This window comes from Rhamphochromis longiceps, linkage group LG6 (assembly GCF_057381845.1).
Source record: "Rhamphochromis longiceps isolate RC_006_pf linkage group LG6, R_longiceps_female_GT1.1, whole genome shotgun sequence".
Lineage (NCBI taxonomy): Eukaryota > Metazoa > Chordata > Actinopteri > Cichliformes > Cichlidae > Rhamphochromis > Rhamphochromis longiceps.
Window position 1 is genome coordinate 16,288,028 of NC_140562.1, and position 21,562 is coordinate 16,309,589.

A 21,562-nucleotide genomic window follows, 5' to 3' on the forward strand; every position below is an offset into this window, starting at 1 on the left:
AACAAAGATTAAGTCTTTTGTTTTTTCAGTACGTTCTGTGTCCTTAATGATGGATTTAATCCTTATGTTTGTAATTTTCTAATATCTGCTCGTTCCTTTAAGGCGCCTTATGTATTCAGACTCACCCTTGGTCAGGTCATAGCTTTTCCAACTGTTGGTCTTAAAGAAACCTCCTGTGTGGTTTTGGCAACGTGGGTTTGATCACTAACGCTGGAAAATTCCTTACCTGCCAGACTTCTGGAGACTGCACTCATAAAGCCCGTTAAAATCACACTCCAGCCTCTGTGCTTCTCTGTAGGCACTAAGAATTCAGTTTGGTAGTCCCGATTAGGTTCACGTCAAACGTGTGGGACTCCACATCAGCAAAATTAATTTATCTTTGTCATATCTGATCAAAGAATGCATTCATCAGATGTCTCTTCGTGTTCTTAAGCAAAATTTAATCTTGGAGTTTGTTGCCAAAGAGTAAGCTAGAGTTTGAGTTTTTTTCCTTGGATGCATCCATAGATGTTGACATTATGCAGCGTCCTTCGCGCTGTCTGAGCTGCCACAAACTGATTTCCAGTGCCAAATCTGAAGCACGTTCCCATCTGTTTTCAGAGCTTGTGCAAGTATTACAGTGTTTATGGTGACATTTTGGGAAAACGGCCACTACTGCTCTGATTAGAAGTACTGTGGCTTCTTCGGCACAGTTCGCTCCAGAAGTTTTCGAACAGTGAGAACAGTTGAGATGTGAACCTGCCCAGAAAAAATGTCCTTGGACAGATGAAACCAAGACCAGAATGATGAAAAGAGAAAACCACAGAGAAGGAAACAAACAGCTCATGATCCAAAGCATAATGCATCATCTGTCAAACATGGTGGAGGTAATGTTAGGGCATTGCCATGTATGGATGTCAGGTTAACAAGCAGCTACTGAAGGTGTGCAGCAGTAAAGGCCGAGCAAAGCATCTCAAGGGAGGAAACATATTTTTGCACAAACCATTGAGGGGAAACACTGGACCTACGAGAAGTCAGAAAACAACTAAGCGTAACATTCAGCCAGTAAAATACATTTTTCTTTTTAGAAATGTAAATTAAAAAATGCAATGTGATCGTAAGGTTTCTGTTTTTGTAAAACATTTGAAAATGAATTGATAACAAAAATAATTATATTTTAGCATTAAAAATATTGTTTTGATTCAGTTTCTGTTAAGCACTGTATTTGATATTGAGGAACTAAGAACTGGATCAGGTTCATATTGATAAGATTACTATCATGATTTTTAAAGAGAAGTGATTCTGACCTGGAGCTTTTAAAATTTGCAGCACATTTAGACCATGATGAGTGTCTCTGACGGGGGCATGGAAGTGAAAAGTACAAGCTGCCTGGATCATTTTTCATCGTTTTGTAGCGATAAACAAAACCTTTGATTTTTAAATGCCGTTACAGCACATACGCACACCTGCCAAGTTAGTCCCAAATTATCCCCAAATCAAATAACTGGAAAAACTATTGGAGAGTGCACGTTCTGCCAAGGTCAATGCTCTCAAGTTTGGAAATTCAGGAATAGGGAGTCAGATTCATACCACAAGGTAGGGATTTCTACCTTTACCAAGGCCCTACCTGTACACTAAGTTTATTTACATTGACCCTGTTAGGTTATGATTAATCTTGCAAAAATACTTCTACAACGGTACTGATTACACACGTGTCTCGGCTCTGTCATTCGTCCACAGATAATCACTAAACAACGTTCTACATGCATGAATCTGCTCTGCTGAAATCAGTCACTTTCTCAACTTTGTACAGAGTAATGTTCTTTAGACATTACGGCATTCTGCGGATTAATAAATGTCTTTGCTTTCATCAATAATGGATCGTGTAAGAGATTGGCGCACTTGTCATGCATGAAAACGAGAGCACGTTCGTTTTTTGGTTAAAAATTAAAGCGTGAATTTATTCCATCATTACATCAGATTGTCTAACAAGGCAATGATTGTCTACAACTGTCCTGTGTCATTTTAATGTTTCAGGTCCTTTTCAATAATTGATATCTAGAAAAAATCTCATTGTATATTCATAAGAGCGGGCCAGTCCCAGCTCAGCACGCTGCGCAGTGTTCTTGTAACCCTGCTGTTCTTACAATTTTGGGTCAGACACACTTTTTACATGACCATTTTAATTAATTAACTTTGACTGGCAGCTGCTTCAGACATATGCAAAGAATTCTGACATGTAAACTAATTAGTTCTGGAACTAAAAAAAACAAACCAAAACAATCACAGTCAGACTTCATGCATCCCAAATACAGAATCCTAGATGAGAGTTAATGTTACCTTATAATAAGTCCTCTCTCCATCTCTCAGACAGCATCGAGCCTCAAAGACTACATTTCTGCACCTTGGCACACTTTCATAATAACTTTATTTTCCCTTTCTTTCCTCCCTCATCTTGTCTCACCTTTTGCCTTTTAGTCTCCTCCATAGGGGCTGCGTCTTTCTTACCTGTCTCTTTCTTGACACGGTGCTGCACAGAAACACAAATGCCCTCAAAGTCAAACTCACACAGCATATAGTCATAGCCACAAACACAGTAACAAAGAGAACAAGTGCAGGCCCCTTATGAATTAGACAGAATGTCCTTTTTGGTGTTTGGCATTGTGCTTGTTTTTTCATATTTATCAGCAATGAAATATAAATGACAGAAGTCATGCAGAGTTAACATATACCACATATATCCGCACATACAACAGTGACATAAAAAAAGAGGACTAAAAGAATTGGCTGAAAGTCTGCCCCCCTAACAGATGAGCACACATTTCTCAGAGTTACTGAAATTTTGATGTGGGATAAGGCTGTTGGGCTGTTAAAAGACTGCGTCTAGAGGGGAGCAGGCAGCAGGCAGCCGTTTTTATCGAGGACAAGCAGGAAGGCACTTGGAACTCGTGTCAATGTTAAACAAATAAAAGTGTGATATTTCAAACAAGCTCTTTCCACCATATTCTGCCATCAAATCAAGACAGCAAACATTTTTGTTTTGCAATTTAGTGTCTGGTGGGTGGATAATGATACACGCCGTACTTTAGCAAACGCACGACAACCCCTGGAAAAATGAACCGCGGCAATCGAAGGTCAGGAGAATCACATCGAAATGTGTAATTTGAAAGCAAAGATGTATTAAGATTATTCACAGGTGATGCACTGCACCTGTGGAAATGTGAAGCCGTGTCATCTAAGTGTTGTGCTGTGCACTTAAATGTGTTATTTTTGTTCTGGGATGATTTTGATTTAATTCAGTAATTTTTAGTTTAATTTGTTTTCCTGACCATTTTCTCTGAGATTTATAAAATGTAAGATTGTAAAATATGAAATTTCTCTATGAATAAATGACTGTGTGATTTTACTGACAGCTTTACTTTAGATCGGGTGTCAAACATACAGCCCTACAAGTCAGAACCATCTCACCAAAGGGTCCAATGCAGCCCACTCAATGACTTTGGAAAACCTGAATATTTTAAATAAGAGAGCATAAATTGTGGACCTTTTATTGTAATTTCAGCAGTTTTTACAGTCTTCTTGCTGACAAAGACATAACACTGAGACTGCCTTAGTAAAAATGACAGCTTTTTAAAAAAGATAAACTTAGTTTAAATTAGATAACAAAAACATGCCTTTTTCACCATGTACAATAGAATATTTGTAAAATTCTGTGAATTCACAGGTAAATTGTGTTGTTTAATTACAGGATAAAGTCCTGTTTTTCTTTATTTCTAACAGTATAAACCCGATTAGCCCGATTTCATACAGCAGCATTTCTTTATAATATGGAAAAAATAAGACCAGCATCATGCTTACAATTACACTGTTAACCCCTCAGCCATAAGGAGCTGATGGGGCATTGTTGTCATTCTTTGTCAGGCTGCCAAGAGGGGGGTGTGAACAACTGACAATTAACTTGAGAAAAACTCACTCAGGATTTTCAACTGGATACCAAAGGAATCTCAGTGTCCTTGACCTTAAGATCAAGGTCAGAGATCAAGTGTTTTTAAAAATAATGTAATCACATAGGATTATCTTATACCATAGCTGCATCTGCTAGGAAGGTGATGGGTAGCTGTGGCAGCCAAATAAATTTTTAATTCAGACATCTCAGGGACTGAATCTGTAGTTAAACTTTGTAACACTGAAAGTTGGAGCTCTTTTTTTATGCATGTTATTAAGCAATAGCTGTAATGGTCCAGCCTACTTAAGATGAAATTGGAGTACATGCAGTCTATGAAGTTAAATGAGATTTTCCCCCCTGCTTCAGATGTTTCTGTTCTTCAAACACGACCATGTGAAAGGAGTCTGATTGCGCTCATTCATTCTTCAACTCAAAGAACCTGAGCTATCGACAGCCATACTCAGTTACAAAATCAAGAAGGCGTTTCATTATAGATAATAATGTCTGACCCTAAGTTAGACATTCTATGGTGAGTGACAGAAGATACTTGGATTAAATGTACAGGTTCCCCTTGAATGTGGACTTGGTCTTTTGGGGGGCTTTTTAGTCTTTATTGAGGTTGAACAGTGTAGAGAAGACAGGAAAGCAGGGAAAACATGAACGTAGATTTGAAACCAAACCTCTGTAATAGCCTAAAAGCATGTGGGTCAACCTGGTGCACTATATCCGTGCTTGTGGATTTGATGTTTGACTTTTCTATGATGTTAATTTAAAAAAGGAACAAGAAGAATTTTCAGTTCCTCTTAACCAATAATGTCAGAAACCCTTCCATGCTGCTTTAACTGCAAAATAAGAACCTTCATTAAGATGGACACAGCTATACTACACGGACAAAAGCACTGGGACACCTACACATTACACTAACAGGAGCTGCTCAGCCATGGAAAAACATGCCATGAAGCTCCCGGGACACACAGTGATTGCGCTGATGTTAACACCAGAGAAGGCTTGGAGGTCTGCAGATATTTATTCAGCAGAGCGTTGGTGACTTTTTCATACTTTTTATGGACTTTAACTTTATGCAATCTGCCACTTTGTGGTCTGTGCTGCTGTGGATCCTTCCACTTTGCAATATAACCAGTTATAGTTAGTCGTGGAAAATCTAGGAGGGAAGAAATTTCACAGACTAGCACACCTGAATTCAGTGGGCTGTTTGGAGCTACACACCCATGAAGTTTTGCACTTCATTGTGTTGACAGTGTCTGTGCACATACAAACAGACACAATGACTTGACACCTGCCGAACTCCTGAAACCTGCTCTCATGGTAGCGTCTGCTGATTTGTGTCTGTAAAAACATTTTGCACAGAATATACACACATACAAACATACGTACAAAAAAATTAAAACAAGACCAGCCACACCACATTAACACTGCATTCAAATTTATTAGGACGCACTATCTAGTCTCCTCATATGTTGAAGTAATTGTAAAATTGGCTGGGTGCACTTACAAGTACTATAAGGACTGTTTTTAATTGAAAATGACATGCTCAGTCCCCCGATGAAAGCCCAAGAAGCTGAGAGCTGCCAACATGCCTCGGAGCATTCAGTGACGCTGACTGGTTTGTTTTGTGCTGCTTGAAGTTTGCATTTTAAGGTCTTTGTAAGAGCCCAGAGCATTGATTAACAGCTCTATTGAAAATCTGCACAATGTTCGACTGCTTCTTCCTTTCTGTTTTCACAAAAGATGCAGCATGTGGATGTGTGGACCACTTAGAGTTGTTTGGCTTATAATTACTCTTGAAATGCATTAACTGATTCCACGTTTTAAAGCAAACGACCCACCACTAGAAGCACCAGCCCGTCAGTGTCATTTCCAGTTGACAAACTGATATGCTGATTCACCATGTCCGCATGCTGACTTTCAGTTCTTGGAGGCGCATTGATCTCACCCACCTGTTATTTATCTTGCTTGCTCTTTGAGGATAAACGGGCTGAAATGCATCATCTCCTTTTTGGTGCAGCTTGACCTCAGCGCTTTTCCTCCAACTGGCAGAATCAGCTAATCATTCTGCACAAAATCATCCTTTAATAAATGACCGAACAAATCTGAGAGGTGGGCAGAGATTCAAAAGGTCTGGAAGCAGGCTAAGCTGCACCTCATTACTAGGTTATTGTCGAGGATGCAGCCCAAGTAATTAAAAGGCAAACTACTGATTCTCCTCCTGTCTGATCCTGATCTCCACAATATAGGTTTGCTCCTGTTACCCGACGGATTCTTGTTCCATTTAACTCATTCAGTAATATCTGCAGATTTTCTCTTTATGTTGGCCATCTGTTTCCCTTTGTTTGCAGTCTTTATGTTAAGCTAAAGCAACTAGCCGCTGGCTGTAGGTTCTTACTTATCTGCTTCTTTGTGTCTGAAATGAATGGAGAGATTTAATTGGTTGCCAACAGATGGGGTAAAACCTACATAAAGGAAAGGCATAGCTGCAAAGTATCAAATACTTTTGATGTATATTATCACAATTAAAATGACATATCTGATGTAGATAATTCCAGCATCACCATTAAGCGCTCAGTGCCATGAATGTCAGCTGCAAGTGCTGTATTTCTAGTGACTTTTTTAAAATATCACTTTTATCAGCTAAAATTGATTTAAATGCTAAATGACAGACGGATGAATGTTAAGCTGTCAGTCTCATTTTTCATACCCATTAAATGTAGTGTGTAGTGTTTGAGAGTGTGTGTGTCTAAGTGTGTGTGTGTGTGTGTGTGTGTGTGTGTGTGTGTGTGTGTGTGTGTGTGTGTGTGTGTGTGTGTGTGTGTGTGTGTGTGTGTGCCTAGTTTCAATATTTACTCGCCTTGCTATAAATTTCATTCAAAAAACACTTTCTCTCTTTAAGCATTCAGGTTTCTCACGATACTTGAACCTGAAAACAAGCAGATTATGGGCAAATACTGCAGTCTTACGGTGCTAAATTCAGCTGTCTGTCTACAAATTGTCTCTTAGGAGTCCTTAACAAATCAGAAACATGCACACGCATTGATTTATTTACTGTCTGTGCAGCAGTGAAAAAAAGAAGAAACATCCATTGAACGATATTCACCCCTTCCAGCCATTTCCTTTCTGTAAATCTGACATTGATACCTAATGATAGTGCTTGCCACTTGTTTACCTGCATTAGACCAACTCCACACCACGTCTGACATGTTTACAGCAGCCAGCGTGCCCGAGATGTTGGGTGACTTCGTGCAGTTCTGCTCCCATCAGTCACACATTAGCGTCTCTGCCTTGCCGAGGTCTGTGTAAACATCACAGGCTACAGTCGCTCTGTGTCCAAACTCAATAATCTATATTAGGGTGACAGTGCACTGGCTCAGTTAAAAGACAAGACTGTAAATGACTCAAGACATTTGCTGATTCACACTGATTCAAACTTACTTCTGAAAGGTAGAATTTAATGCATATATATATATGTATGTATATATACTACACCCAGCACGCCCCTGCGGGCGGTTTATCCTTCAAGCTCGGGTCCTCTACCAGAGGCCTGGGAGCTTGAGGGTCCTGCGCAGTATCTTAGCTGTTCCCAGGACTGCGCTCTTCTGGACAGAGATTTCCGATGTTATTCCCGGGATCTGCTGGAGCCACTCGCCTAGCTTGGGAGTCACCGCACCTAGTGCTCCGATTACCACGGGGACCACCGTTACCTTCACCCTCCACATCCTCTCGAGCTCTTCTCTGAGCCCTTGGTATTTCTCCAGCTTCTCGTGTTCCTTCTTCCTGATATTGCTGTCATTCGGAACCGCTACATCGATCACTACGGCCGTCTTCTTCTGTTTGTCTACCACCACTATGTCCGGTTGGTTAGCCACCACCATTTTGTCCGTCTGTATCTGGAAGTCCCACAGGATCTTAGCTCGGTCATTCTCCACCACCCTTGGGGGCATCTCCCATTTTGACCTCGGGACTTCCAGGTTATACTCGGCACAGATGTTCCTGTACACTATGCCGGCCACTTGGTTATGGCGTTCCATGTATGCCTTGCCTGCTAGCATCTTGCACCCTGCTGTTATGTGCTGGATTGTCTCTGGGGCATCTTTACACAGCCTGCACCTGGGGTCTTGCCTGGTGTGATAGACCCCAGCCTCTATGGATCTTGTGCTCAGAGCTTGTTCTTGTGCTGCCATGATTAGTGCCTCTGTGCTGTCTTTCAGTCCAGCTTTGTCCAGCCACTGGTAGGATTTCTGGATATCAGCCACCTCCTCTATCTGCCGGTGGTACATACCGTGCAGGGGCCTGTCCTTCCATGATGGTTCCTCGTCTCCCTCCTCTTTCTTGGGTTTCTGCTGCCTGAGGTATTCACTGAGCACTCGGTCAGTTGGGGCCATCTTCCTAATGTATTCTTGGATGTTCGTTGTCTCATCCTGGACTGTGGTGCTGACACTCACCAGTCCCCGGCCCCCTTCCTTCCGCTTAGCGTACAGCCTCATATATATATATATATATATATATATATATACACTGTATATATACTGTATATACAGTGTGTGTATATACTGTATATATACTGTATATATATGTGTGTATAAAAAGGCAAGCTCAGAGTTTTTTTTCTTTTTCAAGGATTCCACACCTTTTAAAACATTTTCCTGAAATATGCCCCTGAAGACGTCACACTGCCATCTGCAAGTTTTTTCCAACTGAGACACAGTTTAGCACAGACTGGCTGGTAATGTGACGAGCATGGTTAGCTTCTCACAGTAGTATTGCAGCCAAATAAAACTTAGAAACAATAAAGGTGGGTGGCCAACTCTTCTTTTAACTTCTGTGCACTATAATCTTTCCAAACGCTGAACTGCTCTCTTCAACAGAGACACGGACTCCTTTTTCTTCATCCTTCTCATATATGTATGCATTATGCACTGGCTGCCAGATTCTTAAGACAACGCTGCTAACATTGCCAGTCTCGTCAAGTCATAAGCAAGTATGAAAGCCGACATCAGTGCAAGTTTTTTTGGCGTGCGTGTTATTTATCGACCGGGTGCATCGGCCTGGAAGCGCAGTATGAGATGCAGCTTGTGTGCATCCAGCTTGTGTGCCTCTCTTCTTAATGCAAATGCAATTAGCATTTAAGGGACTGCGCAGACATCAGAGGGAGAGTGCACATTTTGTGGTCGACTACACATTCTGGTACATTTATTAAGGCTCGCCCAATAGTCAGGGGTCAGCGTTGGGAGGATGAGTCTCAGATTTGAAATGAGCTGTTAAAGGAAGGTTGTGCAGAGTAGCAGGATGGAAAGCTGAGATCATTAAAGCTGAACTTGAACTTGACACCAGAGCTAATTCGAGCGAAGCCACTGTGGAGATTGTGATGTTGATCTTGATCTAAGCTGCCGTGGCTTTTATTTCCCCAAACATTTTATGTTCCGAGTGACTCCTGCCTCACATGCTCCAGTAATTTTCTAACTTAGCGTTTAATCAAGACCTCAGTAAATGGTTCGGAAAGTTAAAAACTTCCTTTAATGGGGGACCTTTATTTCAGTATCAGCACATTTTTATTTGCTTTTCTAGGCTTGATTTCTTTCTTGATTTATCACCCCTCTGCATCCTAGTTTCACTGTTGAGGTGCATCTTTGGAGATCTCGTTTACAGGCGGAAAGCACCTAAAGACAGTCCCAGTTACTGATAATTAGCTTCTGCTTTAGAAAATCAGACGCTAATTTCATGCAGATTGCCAGTTCAAATATGCACATAAATCTGGCCCTGACACTAATATTTTAGAACCGGGTATTACAGGGATAAACATACCAAACTGAAAATATATATATATTTTTATGATAAAAAAAGAAGCTTTTATGTATCACTCACACTAGAAAGAGGGTGGTGAGATATTTTAGTTTGGAAGTTGTTGTCCTGTGCTACCACCGGGGCTGTGCATATCAAAAGAAATGCTAATATGTTTTAAGTTATTGAACCCTGAGAGTGCGGAGAACAACCTACCGGTTTGATATAATGCAAAAAACCCTGCGTTTGTGCTCCCGTTAATGTGCAGTTTAACGTTTTCTCTCGCTAAAGAAACTCGCCCTTAAGCAAAAGTAGATTTAATAGCGATCGCTGCTACATGCTTTCTCAGGAAAAGGGCAACACATTTACCAGGTGTTTCTGTACCAATACCGTTGAGAACAATATTATTGCTACAGCATGATGAAGAGGAGCACTAAAGAGGCCTGTTTTACTGATTTGTTATTGGACTCATTTTCTTCCTCCCTCTCTAAGCTCTCCACTGCAGCTGCATTGTTGCTGACCACCGATTTGACCATATTCGAAATCTGACTGTATAATACAATGTTGAGCTCTTACACTGCACTGAACACTTGACATAGGAAGGTTGTGCCTAAGGAGGTAGAGAAGGCTGGGCGCTAATCAGGAGGTCGGCGGTAGGGGTTTCGATCACTGGCCCTTCCAGTTTCTGAGCACGATGCTGAATTCCAAATAGCCCTGATGGATCCATCAGCGTGTCAATGTGATAGATGAGAGTTTCATGTGTGTGAATAGATAGATTTGAGTGGTTAGTCAGGTTAGTAGGGTGCTATATAAATGCCTGTCAGCTTTACGCATATGACAGCAGATCCTTAGTTAGAAAAATAGCAAGACAAATTTGATCAACTCTAACACGAAGCAGCATTTCCACACGCACAATTCAGATTTGTATGACAGATGCCTAAAAGAGAATCTCCACCAAAAACTGTTTGCATATTTGTGCAAATGACTTTTGTCACTTAAATTCCATCAGTGACTGACTAAGCTTAATCTGTTACAAGAGGCCTCTGAAGGTTTAAGGAGAGATATCGAGTGGAATACCACTTTAAGGTATTTTGGGGAAACAGAGCATAATTTGTGTTGTCATGTAGAGGCACTATGTAGGTCTGCTTCATTGGCGATGAATGAAAGGATGAAATTGTGGACTGATAGATTTAAGCAATTACGCCCACATGAGCTTTATTTAATAGGAGTTGGGGCTAACATTATTGAACCACAAAATGTGCTTATATCCGAGGAAAATCACTCTGGGTTGTGTTACAGCATGCACGCAGACATCCTCTGATTCACTGTCACTGAAGCTGCGGCTTGAGGGGCCCGTTAATGCGAGATCCTGCTCGAACATTGGGTGTGTTGTCTCGATTTTTGACAGATACATCATTTTCACAAATCTAGATTCAAGTTCAGCTACGAAAACAAAATTTTTTGTTCTTTTAGACGAGGCTTATTTCCTGCTTGGAGGCAAACTTGTTCAATTTAGAAAGCATGTTTAATAATCACAAATGAAAAAGCTCCTTGCAGTCTGTTCCACTGCAGTAAATCAGCCACTGGGGGAAAAAATAAAAATTCCTTTTCATAGTCATTTTTTTAAAGAGTGAACACCAATTTTTGTTGGCAGAGAATTATCTCACTGAACATTTTACTTCATTAAGATCTTGCTTGGCCCTCATCTGGCAACATTAGCATGAATGCTAACAGTTATCCCTCATAACACATCACAGGAGTCAGAGGATGTGATTTTAAGCACAAATGCAAATCCTCCAAGACAGCGTGAGCACTCAGTGACCCAAAGTTTTCCAGCTACGTTGACCGTTTTGAAAACTGCGGTGCAGCACACTCTGACTCCCAGTTATGTTAGCTCTGATGCTAACTTCAGGGAAAGTTAGTGTAATCTTGTCCCATTGGTTGGAGCTGACACTAATTCCCTGGGACAGGAGTGTAGCGGTGTGTGATTTAGCGGCGTATGCTAAGTGCTGCTGGAGCTCCGGGCTAGTATGTGGGCACCAGGGCAGAGAGAGCAAGCTGGGAAAGTACTGCCTTCACTAACTGGCCTGATTAGACCGGGTGTGAGATGACATGGATCAGATACACATACTAACCCAGCTGGAAAGACAGATTGGGAAAAATTAAATAAAAAGAAAAAACAACATGAGTGCATTAAGAGAAAATGAACAGATACGGATGATTAGGAGAAATGGGTGGAAAGTTAAAAACCAAGAGAGGGGAAAATGAAGAGATAAAAAGACAGTAGGTTAATTTTGTGGACGTGATGTTTCCTCCTGGGGTGTTTTTCAGCTCTGCTGGACTGTGGCGGTGTAAGAAATTGGCTGAGATGCAACGTAGCATTTGCATCATGGTTTCATTAGCTCTCATTCAGCCCAAGGCATTTCACACTGCATTTCCTCTACTCATCTGCTTCTCTTAGATCTGCTCGTATTACAGAAAAAAGAAGGTAATACAGAGTAAGCTGAAACAGGGAGCAGGAGCTTGTCTCAGACTAGAAATTGGTTAGGATATAGAGCTAAAGAGCATTTTCATCTCAGCAAATGTTACTGATTGATGCAGACACTTGTGTGGGCCTTTAGCACTTTGGTTTCCTCTCATATCCCCCACCCCAGGAATGAGGTAAAATCAGATTATTTATTTCGGGGTTATTTTATCTGTTAATAGCTGGCACTTTGCTGTGAATACTGCCTGAAGGCATAGATTGTGTTCAAATAAAAGCAGACAGTGGAAGGGAGATTTGGGGCATCTCATGAAGGCCGATTAGCGGTTAGTTAGGTTTAGCCCTGGTCTCCATGCGGTTGCCGACTTTGACACTGAAAGAAGTTATTTTTGAACACTAGAGGACAAAAAGAGGATGATGGGCTTCTAGTCGCAGTCATTTCCTATCATCTAATCTTTGGTTTTGCACTTGAGATTAATCATTAAATGCATCTGAGTCACACTGTGTTTAGATAAATAAAACCCAGTCTGTGAGAAAGCTTTGATATCACTTCTGTGCCTTTTGAAGACATGTGAATACACTGCCAAAATTTATCCTGCCTATTAGGGAGTAAAGTACTGTAGATTTGAACATGTTCTTGTTTTTTTATGACTCAAAATCATTCTTTACATTAAAATAGTAAAGATTTCACTTTTTGTGGCGGAAACTGTGTGACTTGTTGGTTATTTTACTTAAAAAGTCTTGGCTATAGATTTTATGATCTCCAGGATTATTATTTTAAGATTTAAGATGTTCATAAAATATGAATATACAGGTATTTTCTTACCTTGACAGTGCACGGTGCTGCATCTCTCATCTGCACCTGTGACATGCTGCTGATAACAGGCAGAATTTGTCAAGGTAAAGAAATATTGTTACAGGCTCAGTATATGAGCCCCGCCATCATTTCAGGAGTAAAATGTTCTGTTACTGGTTCTTATTTGTATTGATGTGTGTGTGTGTCTGTGTTTTACAGGGTATAATGGGTGTAGTGGGCTGGATGTTGCTCCTACTTTCCCATATGATGGCGCCTGTGGCATCCCAAAAGCCCCCAGGGCTCAGCGTGGGCGTGATCATGGGCCAGACGCGCGCCGTTATCGACCAGGATCTCCGACCACCTCGGCGCCCCGAAGATGCGCTCGATGTTTCCGTGGTCACGCTGAAGATGAACCAAACAGACCCAAAGTCTGTGATTACACAGGTGAGAAACGCATTGGCATTCACCAAGCATTACACACATGAATGCATCGCCTGCCACAAACTGATGCAAGAGTTTGTTTTACTTTGTCCCAAGGTGTGTGAGCTTCTTTCTCGCACTCGTCTCCATGGCATCGTGTTTGCTGATGGCACCGATCAGGAAGCCATTGCCCAGATCCTTGACTTCCTGTCCGTTCAGACTCAACTTCCAGTCCTGGGAGTCCACGGAGGCTCCTCTATGATTATGGCTGACAAGGTCAGTGACCTGACGCAATGTTGGCCATTTCGAGGACACACATGCAAGGCGGACTGCTTTGCATACATCAGTGTTTGTTTTTTGGAAGTGAAAATAAGGACCCCAATTAAGTTTTGTTTTCCAGATGTTTGTGGCACTGATATAGTCCATATAGTCCACTTGGTTTCCAATATGAAAAATGTTAAGCTCCATGCGTTACACATGTGAATTGCATGTTCTCAGCTGGTAGGTACATGAGTAAAAAAATCATTTGCTTCCAGTGAGTTACTTTGGGGATGCCTCTTTGAGGTTGTTTGTCTTATAAATGAATGCTCTAGATGAGAAAATAATACACTGGGAGGTTTCTGAATGATGTGTGTGCTATCAACAGCTCCATCAGATTAGTGTTTGTTTAAGTTGAAAGTGGAAATGCTGCTGTCAAAGTTAAACAGAATTTTAATTGCTCTGAATTGATGGCTGCTATCACCCGAAGTAATTTTATGTTAATTAGGCTTTTAAAAGGTTACAAAGTGCACATTTAGAAGTGAGGTGTTTGTAAGGTCAGAAGACGCCTTTGCATGGAGCACGCTGCATCCTCTGGTACATCATTTTTATTTTAGCAGATGATCGAGGATTGTTTAAATATGTAATAATGCATTTTCTGCTTTGTCTAGAACTGGGCTATGCAAAGCCTAACCCCCCACCCCCAAAGAAAACCAAAAGAAAGAACAAGAAAAAGAAATCCTGAGCTGTATGTAGCTGTATCATGTCTAGTGCTCAGTGGATGCAAGAAAAAACAAAAACGACAAAACAACAAAAAAACAGATTTCTAGTTTTAAAAGAAAAAAGAGGAGATATCTTTTAAGAACGGGTATTTGTGTGTTTGTGTGTGTGTGTGTGTGTGTGTGTGTGTGTGTGTGTGTGTGTGTGTGTGTGTGTGTGTGTGTGTGTGTGTGTGTGTGTTTGTGTGCGTATGTGTGTGTGTTTATTTTGGTGCGGTGCTCAGTGCAAAGTTAAGGATGTACATTGCTTTCTAAGCTGAATTCTCTCTCTGGTGCTGGCTCTGTAGACCTCGCTGATTGACAGACAGACAGACAAACACAACTGGTTCTTTAGCTTTTAAATCTCTCAGGGCACAGCAGCCAAAACACAGGAACCAATAACTGCCGCAGTACAGCAGCCTTTTGAAGTGCTCTTTGACGGGGGATGCAGTGCGCGAGCGTGTGCGAGAGAAAAAGACAAGAAAGAAGGATAACAGAAATGAGGAGTGAGGTAAAGGAGACAGAACTGGCTTGAAGGTGAGGGGGTCTGTGGTTGTAACGTGAAGGTCAGCAGTTTGGACTCCCCGCTGAGTTTATAACGATAGGGGAAATAAATAAACGAAACTTTTCTCGCTCTCAATCGCTGCCGTTAATGTTCCATTAAACAGGGTACTTAGCCCCCGACTGCTCTAATTGAACAGCTCGGTGGCCAAAAGTACAAGAGAGCGGTCATTTCTGGCAGCTCCCAGGTGTAAAAGTGAGTGTGTATGGCCTGTAACTAACCAGCTCCTCCACAACAGCTCCTGCAGGGTTTACCTGTAAATAACAAAGACTCCATGCCTGGTTTAAATTGGGGCAAAACCATCCCACTAGCAGGCAGGTATGGAAGAACAGTGAATGAGCAGATCATCGAAAATTCTCAGACATGCGGTTGCTCGAGTTCACATCTACCTTGTCAGATCAGAAATGTAGGGAAAGGACATGAGAGGGCACAAGTGAACTTCCTTGTGCGTGTTAAAGCTTCCTGTAGACACGATTGGGACTATAGGTTTTCATTAGCTATTGATATATCGTCAACAACTCACTTCAGTATTGCTGTCATTGCACAGACATGAGCTTTACTGACTCACTGACTCGTACGCCCTCCAGAGTGAATACACTTGTTATATTGACAGTGGAGGTAAACAGTGAACCAGCAGCCTGCGCTCACTACAGATGAATAACGACCAGAGTTGCCACCATAGCTAGGATTATGCACTTGAATTGGAAGGACTCAGGTGACTGTAATCTGCAGTCCACTGACATGTAGTCGTGATATTTTACACACTGTACCTTTAACAAGAGATGCGTATATTTTAAAGGGGAGACATGATCACCTCTTTGAGATAAGAGGTTTTTTATTGCATATTTGCAGATAAGGCGAGCCACATAAAAACTGCTACAATGCACATGGCATGATAATAACAAGATGTGGCGGCTAGTCATAGATAACTATTATTTTCTTTGGGAGGCAGATATGCTATGTAAAAGGCCTCTTTACACATTTGTGAATGGATACTGTTACTGTTCAGAATCTTAATAAATAGATACAAATACATAAATTCAACAAAAAATATTACATTTAAGAAACAATCAAAAGTTTGGTATTTTTATTTGATTAGGTGTAAAATATAGCTGGCATTTATTTGTTTATTAACCGATTGATTCTTTTGATAATATTTCTGAGCGTCAGACATACTGGTGTGCTACAGCATTTGCTGATGGCGCCTATTAAAAATAATTACAGAGGTGCCGAGGACTCTCAGTGAGGCTGACACATGCTTTGCACTTGATGCTCCCTCTGTGATCGTGACAGCTTCACAATAACCCCCTTCAGCACTTTTTTTTCAGCTCTATTAGCTCCCATTAATCTCACAACATCAGACACATTTAAGCAGGAATGGTCTGAAGACTTTGAAAAATAAAAACAAACCAACTCCAGCAAACATGATTTGCTGTGGAGGAAGAAAAAAAAAAGTCTGGCTATGTGAAACATCTCTTGGCAGTGTGACCACTGCTTTCATACCTGCTGTCAGTGGTGTAGCGATAATCTGGAGGATCGAAATAAATCCCAGTGGGCTGGTAACAATTCAGCTTGATTACTGTGGACTAACAAACAATATTGTGCTTTTTTGCAGCTTGAGCGAGTCGTGTGCTCTCTGTCACCACGTATACATACACTTCACTCTGTTAGTGTGCCAATCAAGTTTGTACTAGAGGAGTGGAAAAATGAGCGGATCCTCCTGTGGTACCTTGGGTATGTTAGCTGGCCACAGTATCAGTTTAGACAGCATGCTTTAGATGGAGAGCAAAAACAGAAGGAAGAGGATGATGCCAAGAAAATACAGAAGAAGAAAAAATTGTGCTCTAAAATAATGGATATACATAGAGGTGGGCAGTGCAAGTGTGAAATCCTTGGTGTTAAAGCAGTGTTAAGCTGCCAGAATGCCAACTTAACTGTCATGATTGTGTCACATTTCAAGTAAAGGCTTTCTCCAGTTGTCACTTTTATTAGCTATAAACAGGGATGGGCACTGCAGCGATCCATATAAACTGATAAAGAACCAGGGTGAGGTGACTTAAGGCAATGACTCTCTATTTAAAAAATAATAATAATAAAAGTGTTAAAACGAGGATTTATATATATATATATTTCAAGTAGGTTTTTTGTCAATTTGAGTTTGGCTCAGTTTTTTTTTTTTTTTTTCATAGTAGTGAGAATGTAGCTTTGGGGGCCATTTTTAAACTGATCAGAACCATCAGTATCAGTGATTTTGGTCAACTTTCATAAAAATAATAATTATGCTTATTTTTACTCCACAATGTTTGTCTTAGAAGCAAATCAGGGAATTGAAATTCGTGCCCCCAGCCACCTTTAAAAAAAGCAATATTGCTTTTTAATGTATACATTTTTCAGATATCTTGGCAGGTTACCATATCTCACAGTTAAGCAAAGTCTTAAAGGTTGTTGTATGTGTACATTTTTCTGGTTTTGCAGGCTTCTGTATAATAAAGTACTGTAATAACATAACGGTGCATGACCACATCCAGTTGGCTTGGATAGTGCATGTATGTACAGGGATTATCTTTTGTTCAGCATCTTGTAGATTGGAATGAGGGAAGCTTGGAGACTTATGCGCAGGATTGTTCTGTCAGATTTATGGATTTCAAGAATCTTTCATGAATCCTTTGGAATTACCAGGATTTCTGAAGTGATTACTCATAATTTTTGGCCATCTTCTACTAAGTCACCAAAATACAATGAGGTATTTATACTGTAAGGGAAAGGCAGAGGTCCTGTTAGTTTTATATATATTTTAGTGCTGTCAGTGTTAATCTCGTTAAAATGACGTTAAAATGACGTCATTTTAATATTTTATACATTTTAAAAATATATATAATTTTTTTTTATTCCCCTCTCGCCACTGCGGGTGGTCTATCCTTCAAGCTCGGGTCCTCTACAAGAGGTCTGGGAGCTTGAGTATCCTGCGCAGTATCTTAGCTGCTAGGACTGCGCTCTTCTGGACAGAGATCTTGAATGTTATTCCTGGGATCTACTAGATTCACTCGCCTATTCATACTGTCATTATATTAATGCTGCTATCCTGTATATATTGTACATACTATTGTTTGAGTACTAACGATTGTTTTTTTGTACTTTTTATATTTTACATTTATATTTATTATTGAAACTTGCACCAAGGGAGTGGCACTCCAATTTCGTTGTACTCTGTACAATGACAATAAAGGCTATTCTATTCTATTCTATTCTATTCTATTCTAACTTGGGGATCACTGCACCGAGCCCTCCGACTACCACTGGCCCCACTGTTACCCTCCACATTTTCTCGAGCTCTTCTTTGAGCTCTTGGTACTTCTGCAGCTTTTCGTGTCCTTCTTCCTGATGTTGCTATCATTCAGTATTGCTACATCTATCACCTGGTGTGATAGACCCCAGCCTCTATAGATCTTGTGCTCAATAAGCAGCTGGATAGCGTAGTGGCAAGCAGTGTTGGTCAAGTTACTTGAAAAAAGTAATCAGTAACTAATTACTGATTACTTCCCCAAAAAGTAATCCTGTTACTTTACTGATTACTTATTTTCAAAAGTAATTAATTACTTAGTTACTTAGTTACTTAGTTACTTTTTTAAAACACGATTTACAACCTGAAGAGGTGATAAAGCGATAGATCTTTCAGCCCAATTCTACTTTTTCTGCATAATCCATCATACAAAATGTAATCAAATGGAAAAGTCTCTTTTTAAAACTTGTTTTATCAGTTTTAATCTTTTAACTTTATGCATCAAGCAAAAATTTAATTATATGCAACATTCTCTGACTTGAATAAATTAGTTTAACATTTAAACCTATTTTCTGCACATTCCAGCACATAAAATAAAAATCTTTTTTGTGTTTACACTCACTCTTTCAAATAGATGCAAGTAAAACACAGCAGAAAATAAATAAAGTCAAAGACTCAGCGGTCCTGTTGCTCTATTTTCACCTGTAAAGCAGGACTGCGGTAGGCGGAGGTTTACCCTGGTGCAGGTGTGCCGCAGCGGTCAGTTGAAGAATCCGCGAGTTTCTCTGTGAGTTTCCCATTACGTCGTAGCGCACTCGGTGCTTGCTTGGAAGTTTAGGGGTTTTTTTTCACTGTAAAAAGAAGTTTTCTTCCCACGAACGATGGACGCTAATGTTTTTGTCACTTTTTATGGAATCAAACTCAAAGTAAGGTCAGTACTTCCACGCTTTAAACGCTGCACGCTCATACTCTCTCCCACAATCGATATGTGATCCATTGTTGATCTGCACACAGCTGTTGTCACTAACGGCGCACTCGCTTACGTCACTGTCGTGAGACATTCTCGCAAAAAATCACGGTTTTAGTAACGCAGTAACGCAGCGTTCCTACGGGAAAGTAACGGTAATCTAATTACCGTTTTTGCAATAGTAATCCCTTACTTTACTCGTTACTTGAAAAAAGTAATCAGATTACTGTAATCTGATAACGCAGTAACGCGTTACAAGTAACGCGTTACTGCTCATCTCTGGTGGCAAGACTATATGGAACGGGAGTTATGAGTTTGACCCCATACCAGGACTTCTACATCCAGTAAGGGTCCCTAGGCTAGACCCCCCCTATGCTAACTAAGCCTCCCTCAAACATGAGCAAGAGACATAAATATGAAGCAATACCGGCTCGGACGTCACACCTGGCAAGGTCCACGTCAGGTGTTGAGGAACAATTACACCCTGAGAAGTGGGCTGCTGGAACAAGATGGCTTAAGTGAGCACATATTTAAATGAACCGTCTACCAGGCTTTCATGTAGCTTCTTGCAAAGCACAAAGGAATTTTGGACTGCTTGTCATCAGTCCTCTTTAAATACAGCTTCTGACTTAAGATTGGATTAATGAGTGGATTGTTCCTCCAAAGACTGCACTGGATCTGGGACCCAAAGTAGCCCCCAACCATGATGCTCACTCCACCGTGCTTCACAGTTAGAACAAGTTTTCGGGGTACAGTTAATTTCATCCTTATCATAGTGTTGTGGATTTTTGTCCAAAGAACAAAGTGTTCTTTAACACCTACACCTACTTTGAATGTGGTTTGCATGCTATCCATTCCATTACATCTTTTTTATACAGATTTTTCTCATCAATGATACATGAACACAGTTTTTGCTGGTGTTTTCTTGTCACCCTTGAGTTCTTTTTCAAATCTTTCAGGATTTCAAAATGTATTCTTGGTGTTATCTTTGCAGGACGCCCACTCCCAGGGAGAATTGCCTCCATTTGCTGACAGCTTGTCTTTGTGGATTGATGACCAGCTAGGTTTTTAAGAAGCTTTTGCAGCCTTTCCAGCTTCATATGTCTCTATAAAGATTTTCTAACCCCTTTAAAAGTTGTTGTCATCGAGGAATGCTTCACACAAAGCTATATTTCCTCAGAAAAGCAGACTTTGTCTTTAACCAGATTTTGTCTGCCTTTTTTTGTAGAGAGAGGCACCTCTGCAACCTACGCATCCAATCTCATTTCCTTAATTGTTTGCTTACTTTTTCCTCAGTGTGTTCAGTAAAAAACATGAAAGGTATGGCAGTTTGTTTGTTCTCAGTTCAGTAATTTTGTCTTTGTCTATATTTGTGGCTTTGAGAATTTTATTATCCGAAATTCTGATAAGTCCTGGCGGTACACCTTATAAAAGAAGCTTTATACCTCAGGGTTATTCTGCAGTTGCACACTAGTAACAGACTGGCCCTCTAGATAGTAACCTTATCCACCATCACCCTACATTGTTATTGTACAGCAACATTTTGGCTGAAATTAAGTGAGTTAAATCAGCCTCTGCCAGCTGCAGACCAAGATGCTTTTTTTCTCCTAATTAAAGACAAACAGCTTAGAGATCTGTCCACTCTTTCCAGCTGTCTTTCTCTCTCTTTTCCAGTCTCTGCCTCCTCCTCATCCCTCATAATGCGTGTCAGGGGATAAACAGTGGGAAGTTTGATGTTGTGCAGTTAGGAGAGAGACATGGTTAGGGAACGTGGAATGGATGTGGACAGAGTGTATGTGTAAGCCCGGGAGAGGAACAGGATTAGTTTGGAATGCTGTGCTTCCATTTCAAAGAAACTGCTTTGGGAAATAAGACATGTTGTTGGCTTTACCTCAGCCTCATATATGCTCGCTTATTCTCTGCCAGCCTTGTTCATCTCGACTTTAAACTTTCTATTTTCACATGTGTGTGTGTGTGTGGAGGGGGGAGCAGAGGGTCACAGTGTGTAGGAACAGGAACATGCTGAAATGGAGGGTTGTGAATTAAACATGCATGTTCTTTCTGCTTTGCTCTGCCACTGTGGTCGGATGCTACTCTTAGTGTCTCTGTATCTGCGTGTGCATGTGTGTGTGGGTGTGTGTGTGTGTGTGGATGTGCACGTCTGTCCCAGCCTGGGATGTCCCATATCAGTAGGGGCCATTTGCCCAGGTTCTCTGCTGCGACTCTTTAATATTTAACACCTGCTCCCCTCACCTGCTGTCACTTGCTGAAGACACATTACTGTGTCATTCACTCGCTGAGCTCTTCCACGCTTTCACCTC

The 21,562-nt window shown here is 40.8% G+C and overlaps 1 protein-coding gene across 1 annotated transcript in view; it reads left to right on the plus strand.

Moving 5' to 3' along the window:
- The window catches only part of grin2ab (glutamate receptor, ionotropic, N-methyl D-aspartate 2A, b), a 128,625-nt gene that overhangs the window by 17,038 nt on the left and 90,025 nt on the right, over window positions 1–21,562 (plus strand). The window contains exons 3-4 of the mRNA XM_085409430.1: window positions 13,216–13,440; window positions 13,534–13,692. Of these exons, the coding sequence (XP_085265556.1) occupies window positions 13,216–13,440; window positions 13,534–13,692 (384 nt within the window). The remainder of the gene's footprint in view (window positions 1–13,215; window positions 13,441–13,533; window positions 13,693–21,562) is intronic.